Source organism: Amphiprion ocellaris, chromosome 3 (genome assembly GCF_022539595.1).
Source record: "Amphiprion ocellaris isolate individual 3 ecotype Okinawa chromosome 3, ASM2253959v1, whole genome shotgun sequence".
Taxonomy (NCBI): Eukaryota; Metazoa; Chordata; class Actinopteri; family Pomacentridae; genus Amphiprion; species Amphiprion ocellaris.
In genome coordinates, this window is record NC_072768.1 from 8,874,020 (window position 1) to 8,897,541 (window position 23,522).

The 23,522-nt window shown below is 40.9% G+C and overlaps 1 protein-coding gene across 5 annotated transcripts in view; it reads right to left on the reverse strand.

Annotated features, from left to right (window-relative positions):
* Positions 1 to 23,522, reverse strand: part of LOC111564876 (voltage-dependent calcium channel subunit alpha-2/delta-1) — a 66,779-nt gene that overhangs the window by 23,943 nt on the left and 19,314 nt on the right. For all 5 annotated transcript variants that reach the window (XM_055009306.1, XM_035945703.2, XM_023264724.3 and 2 more), the window contains exons 4-18: positions 19,283 to 19,342; positions 18,536 to 18,571; positions 17,496 to 17,625; positions 10,578 to 10,709; positions 9,611 to 9,680; positions 8,753 to 8,803; positions 8,438 to 8,537; positions 4,583 to 4,741; positions 3,550 to 3,654; positions 2,623 to 2,701; positions 2,004 to 2,053; positions 1,813 to 1,902; positions 1,610 to 1,684; positions 1,439 to 1,519; positions 975 to 1,049 (exon numbers count right to left, since the gene is read on the reverse strand). In XM_055009306.1, the coding sequence (XP_054865281.1) occupies positions 975 to 1,049; positions 1,439 to 1,519; positions 1,610 to 1,684; positions 1,813 to 1,902; positions 2,004 to 2,053; positions 2,623 to 2,701; positions 3,550 to 3,654; positions 4,583 to 4,741; positions 8,438 to 8,537; positions 8,753 to 8,803; positions 9,611 to 9,680; positions 10,578 to 10,709; positions 17,496 to 17,625; positions 18,536 to 18,571; positions 19,283 to 19,342 (1,293 nt within the window). The remainder of the gene's footprint in view (positions 1 to 974; positions 1,050 to 1,438; positions 1,520 to 1,609; positions 1,685 to 1,812; positions 1,903 to 2,003; positions 2,054 to 2,622; positions 2,702 to 3,549; positions 3,655 to 4,582; positions 4,742 to 8,437; positions 8,538 to 8,752; positions 8,804 to 9,610; positions 9,681 to 10,577; positions 10,710 to 17,495; positions 17,626 to 18,535; positions 18,572 to 19,282; positions 19,343 to 23,522) is intronic.

Below are 23,522 nucleotides of genomic sequence, written 5' to 3' on the forward strand. Positions count from 1 at the left end.
TGATGAATTTAATTGTGGATTGATAGATGGGATGTAAGTGTGTCTCCACAGATCAGAAGTTTTTAGATTCAGGGAGTTCTGAAGTTCTGAGCAGAACAAGGCTCTTATGCAGGCTTTCAGTGCCTCAGGCTGAAGGTAGTGAGCTGCAGTGGGATTCGCTGAAAAGTGGGCTGGAACCTTTTGTGGGGTCACGGCTAATTTACACTGGGTCACATGTTAATACCTGCCAGTGGCTAGGAGTCTTGCTGCATTTATGTGAGAAACTGTAACCGACTATTCAGGGCCTTTGGCGGGTCAAGACAGGCGGCATCAAAGTAGGTATGTTAAGTGGCATTTTACTAGTTTGTGGTTGAGGTGTTAGTGTTTCCTTCATATTCTGACTTTGTGCCTTGTAAAAGCATTTTGTAATGTAATAAAACTAAAATGTTTAGTTAATATAACTGGTTAAAACTAAATACAGTAAAGGCTACCCTAGAATAAACTCTTCTTTTATCTTAGAAAACTTCATCTCTGTACAGTAGTAAACACCAACAGCAGTAGTATGATACATTCTCATGATGGAGCAAATGAAATTACAGTCTGGGGTGGAGTATTTTCCCTTTAAAACATGTTATCTCTACAATACACCACAGGTCTTTTTATCCTTCATTCTTAAACATATATGCCAGTGCACCGCCAAGTCTGCATATCTATTTAATCCCATATGGTAGACGTGACCTTCTAGCCCATATCTGAGGGCTGATGATATCAAGTCATACTCTAACTGGGGAATGGATTCTCTTTATGAAGATTGATGAGGTGACAGCACATGGAAAAGTTTGTAAAGAGCCTCCGCCATCTGCTAGCCTGCATATTATTCACTGAGTGCAAGCAGTTACTGTGAAACCATGTGGAAGAGTCAAAATATAATGTAATGCTTCAAGACACTGACCTGCTGAGCCACACAAAGTGATGCATAGGGCCAGATGCCATACCTTTGGTTGGAGATTGGGGTGCAGCAGGACATATCCGTTGGGATCAATGGCAAAGTAATATCCATTTGGACCAATCTGACAAAAAAAAAAGATGAACAGAAGAGAGGGAAATTAATTGTTGTGTCCAGAAAACCCTATGATGTTAATACACATATGGCACAATGGCAACCCACTGGTAATGGCTGTTAAAAACATGTAAAGGAAGAGCCTCAGTGGCCCTAAAACATGAACATGAAACAACGCGGTTGTAGTTAATAACAAGGGCATTCATTTTTTGTGTATGATTTTGCATAGACTCCAGGAAAGAACAACCGGTCTGATGAAATCATATCACTCACTAATTACTCCACAGGGAAACATATCAGCAAAAAGATCTTGACAAATGAGTCACAAAAGTCACAGGACTTGGTGCGACAACTGCATTTGTCTGCATGCATGTGATCACACATGGGTGTTAAACTCACTGTGAAGCGTGGCGTGAGCTTCTTGATGTCATCAAGAGACACGTCAATCCCCATTACGCCAAGAATCAACTGATTCTGGTGCTGATGGGAGGTATGAGAGAGAGGATGAGGAAAAATACATTCATCAGACCGACTCTACCCACCATGTGTTCATGCATTTGTTTACTGCACCTCGCCATTCCGGTCATCCATATACTTGGTTCTGTTGAAGACGGGTAGTGTTCCAGTGATGACCAGACCCAGTTCCTGATGGAGAGGTCAAGCAAAAGCACTATTCAGCAATATTTCTAAGTAGAGTTGAACAGATTCATTGATAGTTTTCATTGGAGGTTATGAATATGTGATGTGAGCTACAAAAAAACAGAATGCCATACCAGAGCATCAAGGTATACATTTGTCCATTGGACCTGTTTGGCCTGCTTGTCTGCTAGAACCATGGGTCTTCCCAAGACATCTAGGTACTCCTAAATTGGAAACACGACCCCAGATTCTTTCATTGCTGATAAAATCCATACTTTAAATGCTCGATGAATGCGGAAAATCATAGAAGATGTTATAAAATCACCTGTGTATTTATTCTGATGGCGCCAATGGAAGGAATCTCATAGAAGTAACCTGGATAAAAGATCATACTTAAATAGTTCAGAAACAATAGATAACAGGCATGCACATAGCACATAGTAGTCGACTGCATCATGGTTTTGTCCTTGTGTTAGTTGAGTTATTAGACACAGAAAAGCACATGGAATAATTGCTGATCGGAGTTTCTGCTTGTGCCAGTGTGACGAGATTCTTTACTGATTTCCTCTCCTCTGTCCTCTCCTGCTGCACTCCTCCACAGGGTGTTCTGAGAGCAGTCATCCCTTTTTAAGCTGCTAATGTTTTAAACATCTGGCCAAGGATGTTCAAGAAGGGCAGATGACAAATAGACCTGCAGGCTGCTCCTCCTAAAATAATGTCTTTTATCATTTCAACATCATTTTGCCCTCTTCAGATATTCTTATACTACGTGTACTAGAAAGTTCTGCTCTTGGATGTCCTGAAGTGGTGGACACAAATTACAAAAAGGAAGTGGTTGAAATCACTCATCAAACGTAGTCCACTGATAAGCAGAACATTGTCTCACACTGTCACAAACTGACAACAAAGTTCAGTGCTGATGTGTGTTGTGATGTGTGCTGTACCTTTGTTGGAGCAGGCCATCCACTGAATGGGTCCTTTATCGTAGTTGTGTTGTCCTACTGAGAAGGTGAAGATTCTCACCTGGAGCATAAAATTAAAAAACATACATTTTTCATGACATAAGATATTTTAATATTACGGTTTATCTTCATTTAACACATATTGCTGCTAACTGGTGACTGTCTAGTCCCTCGTATAATGTTATTTTATATTCCCCACCATGTCTAATTATATGTTGAACAGATAGATAGGTTAAATGCATTAGATTATTCACATAAAATTCATACAAAACAATATATTCAACGCAAAGTGTTACAGGCAAAATATGTTCTCAGTCTAGAAAAATGCTCTATTGCATCTGTGAACGTCTGACTTTGAAGACTGTCATTATATCCTTTGATGCTGTTTTCCCTGAATGCATCTTGTTTTGACAGTGATCGTGTTGAAGTGTGTGTGCAACCCCCGTCTAAATGCTCATTTGAGACCCGCTTGTGTATGACAGTGCACGCGTGAGCAGGCTTTTGTTTAATAAAAAATGCAAAAACGTCAGCGGCCTTCCGCATAAATTTTTGTGTGAAGAGGATGTGCATACGGAAATTTCAGGCCAAAGGGAGTTCCAAAAGGTATCATACCCGCTAGTTTATGTTGGTGTGTGTACTTGAATTATTGATGTTGTGGGAACATAAATGTGGTTACATTTTGGGGACAAACCTCCATCTGGGGATTAAAATACAAGTCCCCATGAAGTAAATCATTAAAATTAAGACAGACAGTGCTTCAGAATAGGTGTAAGATCAGATCTAGGTTACAGCACAGTTTAGGAATAAGCAAGTGGTAGTTGTTGTTTGAGTCACCAGGAAATCAGTGGAAAACACTACAATGTGCTCTGTAATGATGGAAACATAACTGCATGTGTGTTTCATATATACCTTTTTGTCTGCATTGTATTTCTCCAGTATGGCCTGAGCTCTTTCCTCTCCTCCATCAGTAAACAGCATGATGATCTTGTTGCAGTTTGCTCTGCTCACATTAGTCTAGATGAAAAAAAAACAAAAACAGGGTCTTGATTACTGTATTATTTATTTTAGCTATTTAAGTGGCCTAGGTACATCTTCAGTCAATTAGCTTCTTGTGCAATCTAAAATTTGGACCAAAGAAAATATATTTGTCCAAATTACTAAAACTTTTGGCTGACTTGTTTTTTTTAGATTGTCTCAGTTTCAACATCTTCAACTCTGGTTCAATCACTGCAATATCCACTGCCAAAATTTCATGTCATATGTGCATAAGCACAATGCCCAAAAGTGGACAAGTCCAATGTATTTTGGTGCACAATGAATAACACCTTTGATTTGAAGATCTGCTTTTCTTTCATATTGTGTTGTGCTTCATAGTTAGCCTTGTAAGACCCAAAAATAGGAAAAAAAAGCAATGCATAAATAAATAAATGAAACAAAACAGTGTATTTAAAAAAGTGTATGTATATACACACACACACACACACACACACATATATATATATATATATATAAAAAAAAAAATAAAATAGAAAATAATAATTTTTATATTTGCATAAAATATTTGCATAAAATAATAAAAAATAAGCTGATGTATTTTTGCCAGTGGGTTTTACAGGATTAAACTGTAATTTGTTAGGAACAGGCAGCTTGTGGGAACTGTTAATATCAAATGAAATCTAACATTGCAACATATCGGTTCTATTTCATCATCAGGTTCAGAGCTGACCACATCATCCATCATTAATCTGTAATAATCTGTTTCTGTCATTGTTCAAACAGTTGAGTCAAGGTAGCGCATTCAACCAGCAGGTGGCGATGAAAGACAACAATCCAAGGCTGCTGAACTATGGGGGCATCACAGGCTGCATTCATTCAAAACTTGTTTTACGCCTCGTGCTCTGAATCACACTTAAGCCAGACAAGATGGCATGCTTCTTCTCACCACAGAGAGCTGCTCAAAAGCAAACTCGAAGCCTTTTGTGTAGTTTGTAATTCCTTTAGCTGTGATGTTCTGCACGGCATCCTTCAGCAGCTTTTTGTTCCTCACGTTGGCTTGAACCAGATGGTCGAAGCATGCCGTCTTATTCACCCTGGTGTTAAACTGGGAGGAAGAGGCACAAGAGTTACGACCTGCAAATGATTAGTGCAATTACAACATGTGTGCATATGTAACAATTATACAAATGCAGCGCACGCACACACACACACACAGGACACACAAACACTCCCACCTGGCCTTGGCTGTTATCAGGAGTGGTAAACAGACACATTCATCAAGCCCCACTAATTGCTTCACATCCTCAGTGCTCAAAGATTCGGTACCCATGGAAACAAGATTCTGCTATATAAAAACGAGGTTAGGCAGCAACACCATCCGTTTTTTTTAAAGGTGAGACCTCATTTCCACCCCACAGCACATATATGCACAAATACTCCACCTGCTATTAACATAAGCCAGGCTTCTATACTCAGCGTTGCTCCAAGTTAAACTAATAATCCTTATTTTCAGTGATAAACATCCGAACTGAACCATTTAGATTGGCCTAGAGTGAAGAGGAAGGGCATTTTCAAAGTGTTCCCAATGACAATAAATACGAATGGCAGAATAAATTGCATTAAAGAAAAGAATATTTAATAATAGTGCATGAAGGACATGGGACAGCAGAGTAGTGTAGTGGTGTTTCAGAACTCTTCTAAAACAATACTGCACCTCATTGATCTTGACTAATCAATGTGTCTCTGTGAGATGGCCAATAGGGACGCTGAAAACACTGATCTACACAGACAAGCAGGGAGTCAAAAAGAGCCCTGACCGTTTGTGTGCGTGGGTATGTGTGTGTCTGTGTGTGTTTCCAAGGAGCACAGCCGCCTTGAAGTTCCTTTCAGAATGACAATAACAGACATACACATCTCTGTTGAACTGAGAGGCAATATCACATTGGCTGTGGTTTGACAAAAAAGACTGAATCAAGGTGAGCGCACACGCACGCATGCAAGGCACACACACACACGCACGCACGCACGCACGCACGCACGCACGCACGCACGCACGCACGCACGCACGCACGCACGCACGCACGCACACACACACACACACAAACACAATGGAAGTTCCCATAATTGCCCGCAAAGAGCAGACAAGGATCTTTTTTCGCATAATCTATTAAAAGGAGAAGTGAGGAAGGTGAGGAGGGAATGTGTGAGGGTGAGGAGCAGAAAGTGAGAGGAAGAGGAGGGTAAAAGAGAAGGGGGGAGGGTGTGAATACAAGATTGCATCTCATATAGAAAATAATGAGCCCACATAGCATATGTGACACATCAATCATATAGTATTTAGAAATACATTTTTTTTTCTAAATGAGCCCATTACATACAAAACAAAAAAAAAGGATGTGTATATTGTGTAATTACAATGAAAAAACACATTCTTGTGTTGTGAGATAGTGGTATTGGTCTTGCACACAAATGTGAATGCAGCATGCTGCAAATTCCACTGTCCTCTCTTGTGATCCTATTACAACGGCTCTTAAATTTGTGTGTGATGGTCCAGGCCTTGGGAATGGATTAGTGATGACACAAGAGAGAAGGCTAATCTTCAGGCTCTAATCCCACCGGACTCTCTGCTATTCTGGTTTAGTACTCTCTGGCATGCCCGATGCACTGACACCGGCTAACAGCACTGACACCGGCTAACATGGCTGAGCAGGCCGGATAAAAATGACTGAGGCTCAGTGAGGTGATAGGTTCGGGGGGGAAAGCGAGAACACAAGTGTGAAAAAAAAAAAGAGAAGATGAGGACAGACAAGGAAAGAAAAGGCAGAAAGGCAGCCATCAGCAAGTCCTCTGACCTGCCCAGCTGTTAAGGAAGAGTGTGAGCATCTTCCGTGACCAAATGCCAACTTAGTCCCAGGGCTACTGTTAATGAGGAGCGATTTATGGGTGATATCAGAGACTAATGATTTAGTGGCAGGTAACAACACCCTCAGGGGCAGACATAGGGCACTGTGTGTGTGTGTGTGTGTGTGTGTGTGTGTGTGTGTGTGTGTGTGTGTGTGTGTGTGTGTGTGTGTGTGTGTGTGTGTGTGTGTGTGTGTGTGTCCGTATGAATGAGTGAGCCAGTGACAGAAGGAAGCAGATATAGAGGGAGACTAACAGGGAGAAAGAATAAGTTTAGTTGGAGTAGAAACAAACTGATCACTGATTTACCATTTGCTAACTGATATATTGAGCAGCAGAAGGATGACAATTCTAATTCCAGTATAAAATGCCTCGTCATTTTTGTATCCTTCCTGTTACATCATTCTGATCTTGAAATTGCGCAACAATATGTCAACATGGTGCAACAATATCACGATCATACAGGCTGTTAAAAAAGAAAATAATCTAAATTATCATCCAAATTGTTCAGGTTATGGAGCTTTTTGGATGATCTTGAACCTACTGCACTTCCCTTTGTTATCTGCTCTTATAGTTGTGTAAAGAGGATTTTTAACCATATTTTGGATGCACTGACTTATCTCCAAATACAGTAGTTTTTTTTTTTTTTTTGAATATGTAGCTATATTGTTGACTTGGTTACAAGCTGACTATAGCAGTAACACTGTGTTCCCAGTTCTCTGAAACTGCACAGCCAAACTCTAATAAATTTAAATGATGTTTTTGTCACCCTAATACATCCACGGGTGTTCCCAACATCCTGCTGCCCTGCAGTTTTGAAGGAAAATTTCAAAAGTTCGAACTCAAAACTGAATTGGATTTCACTCTTTGAACTACTCCCCCTCGTTCTATCTGGCTTTCTCAGACACACACATGCACACGCACTGAGCTCCACAACAGACTCTGATAATTGCACATCTTTGCAGAATCACAAGTCCACCATGAAACAGAATACATTGTGTCCAAGACAAAGGGTCCCCAGGGAGAGGAAACAGAGGCTGAATGGCTGTCTTTGGGCGAGGAGAGAGCGAAGCCAGCTCCAACCACTATAAAGACCCATCTCAATAAACACCTCCACAGGCCCCCATCTACGCACCACACAGTCTCCTGATTGGCTCTCTGTGAGTGTAATCACTAACGTTGAAGGCCTAGAATAGATGGTCGGAGAATGAAATGCTGTAGAGGGAGAAGGACAGAAGTGATTGGTGAGTGAGAAAAGTGGCAATGAAGGGAAAGAAAGTAGGAACAGTGGAGGGAGGAAAGTTGTGGAACTGCGTATAGAGGAGTGGAAACGTACAGTGTACTGGGAGATCATTCATTGACACAAAGAGATGAATGGATGCTATACGGTGAAATGCTTAGAGCAATTGCATGAGTCAATGATGAAAGGGAACGAGTGATGGAGGGATCAAGAGGGTGATGAATGACTGTTTCCTGGGTTCACTTTTAATTCTGCCAGGAGCAGTGGGAATGGACATACGCACGCACGACCGCAATTGTGGGCCTGAAGGTGGGGTGGGGGCATGTAGTGCAGAGTTTTAATCCTGTACACCAAATAGAGCAGTGGGTATTTCATTAAAGGTCTGTTTCAGGGTGGCCAGACCTGAGAGAAATCCATATTTCATTACTTGTCATCCATCTCTCTGCCCCTCTTGTATGTGTGTGTGTGTGTGTCTGTGTTCCAGCATCTGTTGTGTATTGTAGACAAGTGAAAGTGTATGTGAAAGTATCTGAATGGGTGTGCAAATGCAAAAGCCCATTCACACAATACGAATCCATCTTTCACTCTCTGTCCCTTTTCTCGGGATGCGGGGATCCCGTTGCAAAAAATTCGGCAAGAAGAAGGTTTAATAATACTCACATAAACTACATTGACATAGTCGTCGTCGGACAGAGTCTCCAGCATCTCACTGACAGAGGTCCTGATCAGTTTGAGAGTCAAGCCAGACACACTGCCACTCCTAAAAGACCAAAATAATTTAAATAAAGTAACCTGACAGCTTTTCATTGCACAGTTCCTGTCCTGTGAGACTTTACTCGGTGTAATTAGAACGGCTTCTGCTTTGGGAAATACATTGCATTATGTAGCAAATCTAGAAAGGCATGCATTCTAATCAGGGGAAATCATGACTGATGTGAGGAGGTTATGGATCAGTGAGATTATGAAGCAACTCACGCATCGACGAGGATTAGCATATCTTTGGGTGAGGCAGCTCCTTGAATGTACCTAGACGGACGTTAATAAATTGAAATACATTTCTGCAAGGAAACCCATACACTTTGAATAACATTGAATGTTGAAGGGCAGTGATTTCCATAATAATTAACTTTGAGATAACACAATATTACTTTACACCTTGAGACATAATATAATAATATATGGATGGGAAATGTGGATGGATTTATCGTCACATTCGTATTACTACTATATGATTGTAAATGTAAGCAAAATGGGGAGAAAAAGGTATTCAATGCAATGAACTATGTTCAACACAGATAATTCCAATAATTATAATTTGTCAAACAAAATGACCTCTCCTCAAATTATTCAGGTTTGCTTGGAGCAATTAATTAAACAAGATACAATATAAATATATTAGACATAAATATATATATATATACACTACCAGTCAAAAGTTTGGACACACCTTTCCATTGGGAGAATATGAAGAGTGTGCAAAGTAGCATTCAAAGCAAAGGGTGGCTATTTTGAACAATCAAAAATATAAATCATGTTTTGACTTGTTTCACACTTTTTTGTTTACCACACAATTCCAGATGTTTCATGTGCTTCACATTCATAGTTTTGATGCCTTCAGTGAGAATCTACAATGTAAATAGTCATGAAAACAAAGAAAAACCTTTAAATGAGTCCAAACTTTTGTCATATACACCTGCATCTAAACAACCAAAGATGCAGCTACCAAGCAGCCATAGTTGCGTCTAAAACCAGAAAATTACATTTTTTAAAGTTTTCATTCTGGACAACGCTGAATGATGCTTTTAATATCTGTGTTGGTGGCAGTTTTCTTACCATGGCCTCCTGCGGACATCATAGAGATCAATTTTACTGGGGGTCTTCCGAGCATCCATCCAGGGAGAGGCTATACGAGAAGATTAGATATGTGTTGTGAATGTGCTGTATTTTATTTATTATTTTTTTAAAATATCATAGTCCAAGGGAATAAACACAAATTCCTATTTTGGTTTAATTTCTGACGCATTTGACTGTCAGACTGATCTGCCAAAATCCTGCAATATGCAGTGTCATATTCCAGTCAGCACTGTGGAGTCACTGTCAGTCATTACGTAGAGAAGAAAAGCCACATTTTGTCTCATAATGACAGTTGGCTTGGTTGGATGGAATCCTAAATATATCACACCATCTACATTAGAACATTTTCTTGCTCAGTAGCATTATTTATGAGGAAGTAAACAGGAGGGATAAGATAAAATTTTAATCTGAGATGCAAAGCACAAAGCACTGGATTCACTTGTTTTGACACTAATCACTTGCTCTCTACCTGTATGCTATTACTGGGGGGCACCATGAAAACAAGCCAGCACAAGAGTGTGTGTGACCACCTGTCATGCATGCTAAGAGGTTAGAAAAAGAAACAGATGAATAAATCCAAGGCCAATGCAAATTTATGAATATTAGACTTTTTTATTAAACCTTTTCCATAAAGCTATATAGAGTCAATGATGACAGGGAAGCTCATGAATACAAATAGCTTGGCGGGAAAAACACTCACACAGTAGAGAGTAGCACTTGACTGCTGCAGTTAAATGCAGAAAGAAAGCATCTCTGTCTCCACACATAAAATCAATACAAGATTGAGCTTATTTAATAAGTTACATGCTGTATATTGGGTCAACCAACTAATAATTGGTCAATAAGTTGTGCAACATACATGACTTTAGTGTGAAATGAGAAGATACAAACAACTTAGTGAAGCAAAGAGATTTTTTTCTTAGATTTAATTTAATTTGTATTTTACCTGGATAGTAGCGGGCCAGGCCTGTAGCACTACCAAACACCTGCCAGAGGAGGGTGGGGTCATCCTCCCTATTCTTTCTGAACACATCCTCCAATGCCTCCGTCCAGCTCAGCTCATTCAGCACAATGGTGGCTGGAAATCAGACATATACAAAGAAAGAATTGTATTCTTCAGTTGGGTACATGTTCCATCATGTCATACCTGTACATAGCCTTGTACATATGTGTATTCATTATGCCATTTAAGTGCATGTGAAAGATGTGCATAGTCTTTATTATATCTTTATTTCTAGTCTTATTGTACTTCTGTATTTCTTGTCTTGCTCCTTCATTTGTATCTCACTGCTGTAGGTTTCCCCAGTGAGAGATCAATAAAGTTCATCTTATCTTATCTCTTACCCTAAATACAGACATGTCTGGGGCACATTAGCATGAACAGCATACAAAACATCATTGTAATCCGATTATAATTTGACACAGCTCTATGAAAGTGTGCATGTCTCTGTGTGCATTCTATAGTAATGTGTAGATGAGATGTAAGATGTAAGAATACCAAGACGTGAACATCCCAGATTCACACAATCATTAAGATCCACATGCAGGCACTCTTCATGTCAGCCCACTTTCCCAGCAGGATACCTGAGCAAATATTAGGCCGAAACACCCAGATACTTAGTGTAGCTACAAACACTGAGAGACGGTGTTAAGGAAAGTGATGGCTTTGCACTGGCAAAATTAAACTGCTTAATTTCACCAGGAACGCCCAATAACCTGTGTGTGGCTGTGTGCATGTGTTGTATGTGTGCACGTGTGTGATTGATAGTGTGTGCTGTGAGAGGCAACAGGCATTATGGATGTAATGACACAACACCCAGACAGCTCAGAGCCACATAACACTCACTATGATGGATGGAGACACAACACATGCTGCTCCAACTCTATCTTTCCTCTGTCTGTCTCCCTCCTGCTCCTCCTTTTTTTTTTTTTTAAGCCATCTTCCATTTTGCCTGTTCTCTTTCTTTATACTAACATGTTAGTGTATGCATGTGCTTATATATGACTCTGGGTAGACATGTAAGCGTGCATGTGTGCAGGACACATTGGTGTCCTGTATTGAGTGTGACGTGGCTCATTGATGTGCAAAGCAAACACTGTTCATTTGCATGCGTGCCTCTGGAGGGGAGAGTTAATGAAGCCTTGGCTGCCAGGAGTGCATGTTTTTTTATTATAGGAAGAGAGAGAGAGAGAGAGAGAGAGACAGAGAGAGTGAGTGCAAGCAGCGATTTTGCACACAGTAATGTATTTCTCTCATTAAGTGTAGAATTTTAAAAGAAAAGGGAGAGAAAATAACACCGCAGTCCTTGTTGGGTAATGAGAAAGTTGCAAACTATATGTCTGATTTTTGACCGAAGACCGATGAAGACAGATGGGTGACTGGATCGCTGTGTATTTGAACAACAAGCCCACACATTTAACTATTTGAGATAGTCTGATGCGCTGAGAAGACAGGCACATAGTTTTGACTGGAGGACCAAACTACAGCTCGACTAAAGTTGTAATGTATTGCTTTTTAATATCTCAATTGGTTTTGAGTACTCCTGAGTTAGTCATAATATTTAATAAGCTAAACTCCACCGCTGCTTCATAAGGGATCCGGTATCCTCTAGTTGTCCATATTGCCACTGACACTAATGAATTCCCTGGCTGCACTCAATATGGCTTTGATGCCACACTGAATCTACCCCAAGTGATGACTTCATCTCAGTGGGATATCACAGGCACAATATAATTTACAAAGAAAAACAACATGGATTAACACAGATTTCTTTAACATGAAAGAGTGTCTTATTATTCACTGCTTCAAACGAGGGCAAGGAATCCTTTCCTTATACACTCAAACAACAACTATAGACATTTTTTGTTTCTGAAACAGGAGCTAATGAAGAAGGAAACTACTTATTCAGATGCACTGATAGAGATAGAATGAATTCAACAAAAGGGAATCTCAATTGCCAAACATCAAAGTTCAAAGCACAAATAATTAATCTAATTTTAATTCATTGTTTGACATTTTGAGAAACACACTGATACACATTCTTACTGGCAATTAAATAACAAAACCCCTGCCACTCTTGTGTAAATGCTCTAACTGCATGGTTATAGCAGCAGCAGATTAACTTAGCATACCACTAAACCCCAAAAAAAGGATAACAACCAGACTGCGTCTGTCCATATGTAGTCGTGCATAGCCAGACCATTCTGCAGCACATTATGTTCTTGCTATGCCTCATTATCAGTCTGCTATAGAGAAAAAAAAGACACTCTAGCTTGTTTGTATTACTTTGAACCAATCATGATAGAACTGTTTTGGTGGAACATTTGCACAGAGGGGAGCCAGTGCTGTCATTAAAATTGCTAATTCACCAAAAAATAACTAGCAGGGCTGGCTTACTGTAGGATCCAAAACCTCAGAAAAACCTTTCCCAAAGGGGAGGAGAAAGCCATGCAAAACATGCTTATACTCGTAGTCTATATCTGGGAAGTCACACTAGTCCAAATGTAACAAAATTTGGCAGACAGCAACTCTTAAACTCAAAATTTAGGTTATATTTTGTTTGTTTGCAATAGGAAACGAGACACTAGTAGAGCCTAGAGAAGTGAATGTTGCTGGCAAGTCAGTATTGGAAGAAAAAACACAGAAGGAGCTTGTGTGTATTGACAAACCTGGTAGTTGAATTATGCGTAGCTCTCACAAGCACTGCCGCCTTTCCGAGGCTGGCAGAGCAGAAATCAACACATTTATACTGACAGTGAAAGCAGCGAGGTTTTAGTTAATCACTCTTAGCTGTGGCCCCTGCAACAGATGAAGGCAGTCTGTGTGAATGTGGAAGTGTTTCGGTAGAAAAGCCCTTGTGTGAAAAACAAACGGACCAAAAAATACCCTGATAAATATAGTGCTGTTGATTGACTTCCACCGTTTCATACAAACTCCATTCATATATGGGATTGGTCCATATGGAGGTGTAATAATGAAGGATGCTATCTGTAAAAGTTGGCACTTTTTAAAATCCTGTTGGCTTCTCTCCGAGTGTTACTGTCTTTTTTGTCAGCTGTTTGTTCAGTTGTTGATCTGTCTGATTCATCCTTGTCTGTCTGCACTGGCGATTACATTCTCAGTAAGCCCCTCTGGCCTGTGCTGTACCTCAAGGGTGTTTGGTCTTACTTTGTTTTCACTATAAATACTGCCACTGGGCTTTAGTTGTATTTATTTATTTATTTTAAATCGCTTTTATGCTGTCAATTTTCAGCTTTCTCAAGTATAAAGGAAATAAAACGAGATATGGGTACGTAATTAGTCCTGCCATCTGCCACTGTCGCTCACCAGTACTTCATCACATCTTGGTTCTATAGCACCATATTGGAAACCTTATGTGAAGAATCTTGATGTTGTTTTTGATTCCTGTGTCTTCAAAAAGTTCTCAAGAAAGAGTTTTTAAGCAGTACTCAGAGTCTGACGCGAATAATGCTTATTCAATACAGAGGCTGTAGGAACAAACGTGAGCAAAATCTTGAGATTTTAACTGACTACGCAAAGCGTTTCATCAGCTTTTATACCTTCTCCTAAACACTCCTCTTCCGTTCTGGAAGGCCACAACTCATCGTCTTAAGACCCAATCAGGATGTATATGATGGAATCGTATCAAAAGTTAAACCACCTCCTCTTTTTTTATTTCTACTAGGTTGGCATTATTTCTGCTTAGCTCAGTGTGACCCAGGTTTCAACTCATGAGTGCCAACAAAGAGTGGGCATGAACTTCCTGTCGTATGTCTTATATGAGCTTCATGGGCTTCCGTTGGGTTGCCACTTCCACAGGATTATTTAGTGTACTCATAAGTTCAGTTAACATGTTAGGTCTTCCACTCTTATCATTGTTGGCGCTTAAATTTGATTCACACATCCTATTCATCTGATTTTATCATTTGCTCAATCTTAAAATACCACAACATACATAGAGGCGTATTTTACCTGTCCTGCCATCCTTACATTGGCTGGAATCAGTTTAGGATAAAAGTTTCTCAGTTGTCTGTAAGAGCTTGAATAGACTAATCCAAGCTTGTCTGTGGACCTACTGCCTCGTTGTTGCTTATGTCATTAGATCAGGATTTCTGATCAGTTCCTAGATCTAGTCTGTCACTTAATGCCGACTTAATGCTGCTTTCTCAGTGGCAGTTTCCAAACAGGTCATCAACTTCACTAATAGTTTTCAAATTCCAGTTAAAATCTACTTATATTCTCATTTTTTTCTGCTTTCTGCAGTTTCAATTTTCATATGGGAGTATAGCACTGTACTAACAACGAACCTTGTAATGTGCTTTTACTTTTGTTGTAATGGTTTTATTGTTCTGTGATGGATTCAGTTGTTTTAATTTGTTTTCAATGATTAGATCTTTTTGTTTCTATTTAAATGTGCGATAGAAATAAACTGACTTGACTTCCTCTCACCTGAATGTCTGTATCCTGCCCGATACTCATCTCATACATGTGATGCTGATTTCATAAACTTGCTACTCACTTTAGTCAGACAATCCAATTTTCTCAACAACGTTTATGCAGTGGGGATTAAATTGAAATGTCAATAACATAAAAATCTTCTGCCTGTTTTTCTTCTCCTGTTCTACAAAATACATACTCCTGGCACAGTATGTGAGCCTATACATGCTCAAAGACACATTTTCTTGCCAGTACTTCTATTAGTCTTCTGGATATTTTTTTAACAGCACTGCACCTAGTCTCAATCCTTACTAGCTGAAATCCTAAAATCTTGTCTCAGCCCCAAAATATACTGGCCCCTCATTTCCATAACAAAGATTATACCCCACAACGCCCTACCAGGTTTGGGATCCTGACTTAAACACACACACACACACACACACACACACACACACTTATAGTTTCTTTCATCTTGCTTAGATGAGGCTTCAGCCCTGGATAGGTCCCAGAAGCTCACCGTATCTATGCATACTCATTACAGGGTACCAATAAACTGCATCCTTGAGAGAAAGGCAGCGTGAGGAGTCGTGGCACCCGGCCCAGTTTACGGGAGGTATCTCACAAAGCCACAGTGAGTTCAAAAAGCATGCTAATAAACCAGACCTGCACTTTTACAGATAACAACACCTGACAGCCATCCATTCCCATACTCGTCCCTCATCTCTGCCCATGTGTCTGGGGTCAGCGGAAAGGTGACGTCCGTAACCTTGGGGCCAGACGGTTCCTCAGCATGCTGAAGTCCATGCTGTGGAAGTCACTCCATCCTGCTGTCCCTCCAAGTCGCTGCTGACGCAACACATCCCCACTGCACGCTAATTACTGCATATCTAAACACAAACACACAGATATCCAGCCTCACAGAAACGCAGATAAAAGTACACAAGCGTGAGTCAGCCGGCAACATTGCAGCCTGGTGGTGGGGAAAAACTCCGGTAATTGGGCTCACAAATCGAGAACCTGCGTTGTGGTGATATATCCTTGAGCAAAACAGTGCACACTTTATTGCTCTCACAGTAAGTCACACCATAATAAGAGCATCACCCCGGAGTTTAAAATGTAAAAATAGACAAAAAGAAAAGCCACTCGGATATAATACATAATTCAGACCACAGTTAAGATATTCAACAGACCATCCTTAAATCATTGACATTCAACTTGAGCTCTGCTAATGCCAGGGAGACTCTAGAGAATCAAATTATTCTGAACCACTCAAGGTAAATGTCACCACATGATGATGAAATGATCAGAAATGTACTTTTGCAACAAACGGGACAAAAAAAAAAAAAAAAAATCTGTAACAGCACAGGCACCGACATCTTGTTTCTGATTCATAGCTTGTCCCTCCTTAGACCACTGCAGTCTAGAAGCACCCAACAAGCCCCGCTGTTTCTGAGGTGCTCTGACCAAGTGACCCGACGACAACAATCTGACCCTCATCAGAGCTGCTCAGGTCTTTATACCTGCTCATCTCTCCAGCATCCAACACCGACCACGAGAATCAAATGTTCGCTTGACCTCTAATATATCCCTGACATTTACATGCGCTCTCCTTACGAGATAATCAATGATATTTGCTTCAGCTGTGAGTGGTCATGATGTGTTTGCTCATCGATGGCTTCATTTACATGTTAAATTGTTTTACATGGGTCATGAAGTACAGCTGAAGTAAAGTCCAACCAAGCAACAAAATGAGGCAACTGAATATATGATAGTGCAGTTAAATGAACCTTACTTGGTTGTAAAAATGCTAATGCTGCCAGTACATTGATTTACGGTGGCAGCTGAAATTATTGTTTCATGATCACGATCAGAGAACAAAGGGAAATCTAGCACAACCACCTTCTCTGACTTATAATATAAAACATAAGCAACAGGTAAAAGGCAAAGATAAGTATTTAAATACATTGTGTATGTAATATACAATGAGGACAAACACAAATAAAAGCAGAAATATGGCTCAGGAAATGTAATGTGTGCTAGAATTCATTATAGTCAAAGTGTTTTTATTTATGCTTGGTTTATTTACGCTGCAATAAATGATTAAGCCAAAGCCTTGGAACCGCTAATGTGCTCCGTCAAAAAGTCTCATTGTCGAAACATTTTCATACCAAATAAATAAATAAATGCACACATCAAGGCACGCGGCAATCCATTTCAGTTAGAGGGCCTCTATTCACTTACATCCCAAGGACACACATCCTGGAGTACAGGACAAGATCCTGTTATGCTGCATCATTTTTATTTTCCAAACCATCATTTAGCTAGGGGCAAGTTTGCTGGAGGCACAATCTGTACACAACATTTTATAATGGGTTGGTGTGTGAGTTGTATCCATGGTTACAAACTTGCATGTGTGTGTGTACTCACAGCCATCATAGATATCAGTGGGAATGTGGACAGCCGTGTGGTTGTGGTCGGTCAAACGTTTAAATGATGAGTCCTCTTTAAAGTCCGGACGGATCCTGTATTTTCTTCCCTCTGTCTCATTTGCATCCAGCTGAGGAGAAGAATGCAAACAGTTCAGACCACAGATTTAAAATATCACACAAAGCATCTTGAATATTATTTGCTGAAGCATCACAGCATATATGAAACCATCTGCCACTTCCAACTGCCTGACGTAATAGTGTCGTTGCTGTACTTTTTCGCACCCTCCCAGCTTGTTTAAAAAAATATAGCATTATCGACTGTTTGCTTGATGATGTCTTGCTTTTTTTTCCCTTCCTTTTTATCCCCTTTACTTTGGAGGAGGAGCAGGAGACAGCCAGACTGTCTATGCCCCTTGTGGAGATTTATAACTCCTGCCGTGCATTCGCCAATTTACATCAATGAGAGCAGTACAGACGGAGAGATATATGAAGAAAAGCATGATGAGATATGGATGAAAGAATGGAGGGTGGTGAGGGAGAGAGGAAGCGCGTTGGAGAGAGAGAGACAAAAAGCAAGAGGGAGGCGGGAGAGAGGGTGCGAACAGTGGCTTCCTAATAAAGCAACAGCGTAGCCAGCTCATACATCTCATCTGTCAATTAGAGGAGAAACATGGCAGAGACCTCTTCACCTGAGAGAGGGTGGGAGGAGGGATGACAGAAAGGAAGCTACATGGGAAGAAAAGCCCGAAGAAGAGGCAAAGGAGTGAGGTGGGGGGGGCGGGGGCAGACTGCAGTGAAAAGCTAAGGCAATGATAGAAAGTGAGACTGAAAAAAGACACGAGTTTGGTGAATAGGAGAAGGAAAATGTGGGAGAGGAGGGAACATGAGGTGGTGAAAGGGAGGACAAGAAAGCGAGAGAGAAAGAGGCTTCTGTGCAACAAAACCATATTACAGGCGCATGTCTGACTGTGACCCGGGTGTTTGCAGGGCCTTAAATAGATGGAGAACAAATAGATAGAAGGAAAAAAGCACACTCACGTTGTCCTTTGCGTTGTAGTAGGCAATTTCATCATCCTGTAAACAAGTCACAGCACAAATATCACTTTTTGGATGCTTTAGGGTGTCGCACATAGAAGCGTCACATTTATGCCATCATAATAATCCTTAATGCATTTCTAAACACTTCTTTATTTTGTTGTTAGTTAATATTCCAGATTTATGCTAATGAAGACACTGGTCTGTGTTTTCAGTTAAATAAATTCTATCTGAGTTAAGCTGAGTGTGCAGAGTGTTTTTTCATACGTGCCTCTGTGCCCACAGCCATTTGCAATGCTCCAGGGAGGCATTTTTTTGGCCGCTGAGGGAGCAATATGGTAATTCCCAGCTTAGACACATATATAACAGGCTCGGTGACAAGTATTTTTCCTGACCATCGCTTTACTTTCATTGTAATTGTCTGCAACTGTGGTTCTTAGAAAGCAAATTATCTGTCATCTGAAATGAGGGGCATGATGTGTCATAACACTGTATAATGTGCAGTAAACCTATTTACCGATGAAGCTGTAATCACTGCTAATAGCAGCAGCAAACAGTTTAAACCTATTCAGGCAATGAAATGAATGTATGGCCAGAAAATCCAGACTACATACAAGACCATTTGGGCATCTTCCTGAGTTTTCTGGGTGCATACTGTATTTAATACATATACATAATAGTCACACATATTTATTCATCCTCTAAGTGTGTGTGTGTTGGTGTGTCTGTATTCTTTTCTCCTTCGGTTACCTCAAACTCGTTTTTCCATGCATGCGACATCTGGAATTGCTCAGCAGCTGTGGCCAGTTTCTGGGGAGTGAAATGTGACAGGGATTTAGATTGGAAACCGCACTCAGTATGATTCCTTCACAGCGTCTGTCTAATCACAGAAAACCTGAGCAAAAGAGAGTATGTTAAAAAGGCATGATGTACACCTAGCCTAGAAAAGAGAAAGGATTAGGATCTTACTCGCGGAGCTCAAACTACAGGACTCTCATGGTCTTACAGCACTCACTGCCCACTAAAGGCCAAACCACGGAATATCGGACTGTCAGAATGAAAAGGTTGTGCCATAGTGTGTGTGTGTTGAGTAAAGTCAAGAGCAAAATGGATTACCCACTGAGAAGCTGTCAATCAAATTGGATACTGCTAAATAACTAGAGGATATGAATGTAATTCAACTCAACTTTGCTTGACACGTCTCTCTTACTTGCAGACATACACACAGTCCCATTGAGATGCAATAAAGCAAGCAGAATAGTGAGTAAGAGCAGTTCATTTATTGCGCTACATTGTTATTTTTTTCTGAAGCACAAGCAATAAAAAGGGCAAACACAAACTAAACAATGCACATTTATCTCTCTGAGAACAAAGTGTGGTCTGGAGTGCTCAGCACACATATGAGAAAGTATATATTGATTACTGAAACATGAGTCATGAGTCAGGAATTTTGTGTGCATTTTCTAATATTTTAACATACTGAGGGACTGCTTTCTGAATTCACGACAACGGCAAAGCTTAATCTGGCTTATTTAATGATGTCCCACAGTGACAATAGAGAAAAATGCTAACAAGAGCACACAGATACATAATGGAGGGAGACAGAGATACCAGATTTCTGCATCTTAATGTTGAACTAATTTAACCGTTTTTGCATGCTTTTTCAAAGATCTTGCTCAAAGTTTCACTGCTAATGCCTACTGTGACGAAAAAGGCAAGGGGTTGGAATAAAAGAACAATGAGCTCCCGAGGCAGACATCAGCCAGGCAGACAAACAAACAGAAAAAGGCACTATTGCAGAAGACTGTGTGTATGTTCAACCAAGCAAATCCACACGGATCAAACCTTTACCTGGCCCTGGCCTGCCCTGCTTGGACTCTACTGGGTAATGACAAGCCTGTGGAGAAAAAGATTGCCCTTAAATAAACCCATCCGTCTGACATACTGACTTCCCACACAACAGCAGAGTTACAATAGCCTCAGAGAAACTCGCCTAAGTGAAGCATTTTGAACAAATCAGTACAATTAGAAAAGATAACTAGTAACTGTATTTATAGCTCCATCTCCCCCTGATATCCATCTGTTGGACTGTCCAAGCAGGACAGTGTAACAGGCATGTCGGATGTGGATGAGACACTTATAGTTTCTGTCATTCTGTGTTTCTACTGATTGTGGGTACGAACGGGCATCTGCATGTCTGTGACCATGTGTCTGCTGTCGGCAACGGTTCCATTCTTGATCAATAGTCTCGTTCCTTTGGCCTCCAGTGCTGGGCTTTGTTCCAGACCTATCTCCACCTCCTCTGTGCTGGATGTCAGCAGCTAAATATACACCCTATTCCAGCCATAAACACACACACACACGCACAGACACACGGACCACACAGCATCGTGATAGTGAAATTATTACGCACAATTACACCATGTGCATCATGCACAAAAATAGCATGTTCCATCACAGCGTCAAGTGCTAAATCATATGTTTTCCACTTATGAACCACGTCTGACAACTGCTTGACAGTGACGCTTGTTATCATCAGACACTGAAAGTGTTTAGACCGTTTCAGTGATTTTGTCTGGACATTTACATCTAAATCAGAAGATCTAATTATAGTCTAACAGCTTTATGAGCAGTCTGAAAACACATCTGATTTGCAGTCGCATCATGCCGACAGACATTTGGTGTCTTGTCCTCCACTCTGAGAGTTCCCACATTGTATAGGGATAATTTATCAGTTCTACTTGAAACCATGTGATGCTCATACAAGTCTCTGTGCTATTGGTACAGTTGTATCTACAAAATCTAATTGTAGAGATCAGCGTGTTTAGCTATTGTTTAACTGTGTATTCTTTTTTTAAGCTATTTTTTGGTGTATTGACAGGATAGCAGTGAGAGAGAGACAGGAAAGTGGGGATAAGAATGGGGGAAGGACCTGCAGCAAAGGGCCATGAGCTGGATTCTAACTCATGACTGCTGCATCTGGGACTATAGCCCCTGTTCATGGATCCCCGCTCAACCTGTTGAGCTACCAGGGCACCCCCAAAATCAAAGGTTTTAACAACGCAATACGCAAGACACAATCTCAGCTAGAACTGGGTGGTGATTTAAATTCAAATTCTTTTCATGTCAGTGAATACATTTTGTGATACCTCATCTACAAATATACTTGTTGATTTGATGATTTTGTGAAGTAGCTGCTTCTTTATGTCTTCATTCCTGACATAGATCATGGAAAAAATCTAATTTAAGACGGTAATAATGTGGCTCCTGAGGGAAAGATGCAGCCACAGTTCATATGTACGCTGAAAAGGCCATATGGAAGAGGCCCTGTCGCTAGGCTAATGTCAAATGTCAGCAATATAACGTCACACCGCGTTAATATGACACCACTGAGCTAACTGAGCTTTACCACTTAGGGGTAATTCCAAGGCATTTCTCCCAAAATGTTCAATTGGCTACATGCATCACTGCAAACACATGCAACAGCGCATAATGCAGTGCATGGACATATGGGTATTGATTACACATCTCTCCTTTGGTTCAAGATTACTCTCCCGGTCCAATGTTGTATATGATATGATACATGAGTATAAGCAACAGCTGCTCAATACTTCATACATCGTACATCAAATTTAAGCAATTTGTACGACATTAATGGGGAATAAAGGCCTGCAACATTTTGTATGAAACGCCCATTTTCCTCACACTTACTGTATATGAACATGCACACGCAAATCCACACACGGCTGCTAAGAGAGCCGAACGAAAGGCTTGTTAAAAATTCATGACAGGGCTTTGACAAGGCTCCTCTCCCCCCTGGGAGATATAGTGGGGAAGGATGAGGATGGGTGTGCGAGGAAAAACACCTAATTACCCCTCTATTTTTCTCAGTATCCATCTCCCTCTTTCAAACACATGCACATACAGTGGTTATCAGGCTACCCAAATAAAACAACAGCACAGTCAAATCTCCCGTCCAGACTTGATGAGGCCGCTCCTTGACTGACAGCTAACCTCTCTGAAATGGCATAACAGTTCATTACAGAGCTACTGCCGTCTCCGTCAATTGATTAGAAGCCAGTGTTGCTCAGTTAAAACACACCAATTCAGCACTACAGTGGTTTACTTAATGAGAATCCATAACACACTCCTTGTAACATGCTTGATCTAACTGCTCATTAGTCTCCCTTTCACTTATTGTGAAGGCTCCACACCATAATGAGTCCACTCTTTCACTGGATGACCACTGGAGACCTGAGAAGAGCCACTGATCCTCCCTTGCAGCCTCATGGGAGAGGACGGCTGGGAACCGGATGGTGGAAAAGTGGTTCATGGAATGAAGTGGCTCAGTGAGAAAAGGGAGCACAGAGGAGAAGAAATTCAGAAGAATAATGGAATCTAAGGCAAAAATTTCCAATAATCTCCACAGGCAGCGTCGCCGAAGCATGTTGGTTTAGCTATATCTTAATCCCAGCTGAACACAGAAATGACCTAATGATGACTGCAACAACACTGGAGCCTGTCAATATTCCAGCAGCCAAATAGGGCACATACAGCATCGAACGCACCTTCCGCTGTTCGTGCACACTGATGTATGAGGTCATTATGCCGCAGCCATTGAGAGCACAGCCTGGAGCTGGCCTGGATGGCACCGAAGTCCCGCTCGCCCCACTGAGAGATATTTCTGCACGGCTCTCACCAGTCTTAGTTGTCATTCTGCCGGGGCAGCCCACCATGCATTTAGTGAGAAAGCAGAGCACAGCTTAAAGGATAGACAGGGAAGATGAGACAGGCTCTGCTAAACCTCACAGAGCATCCCAGACTCCCTGTGTGTGTGTGTGTGTGTGTGTGTGTGTGTGTGTGTGTGTGTGTGTGTGTGTGTGTGTGTGTGTGTGTGTGTGTGTGTGTGTGTGTGTGTGTGTGTGTGTGTGTGTGTGTGTGTGTGTGTGTGTGTCTATAGGCTGCACACGCCTGAAATCAATGGGCTTTT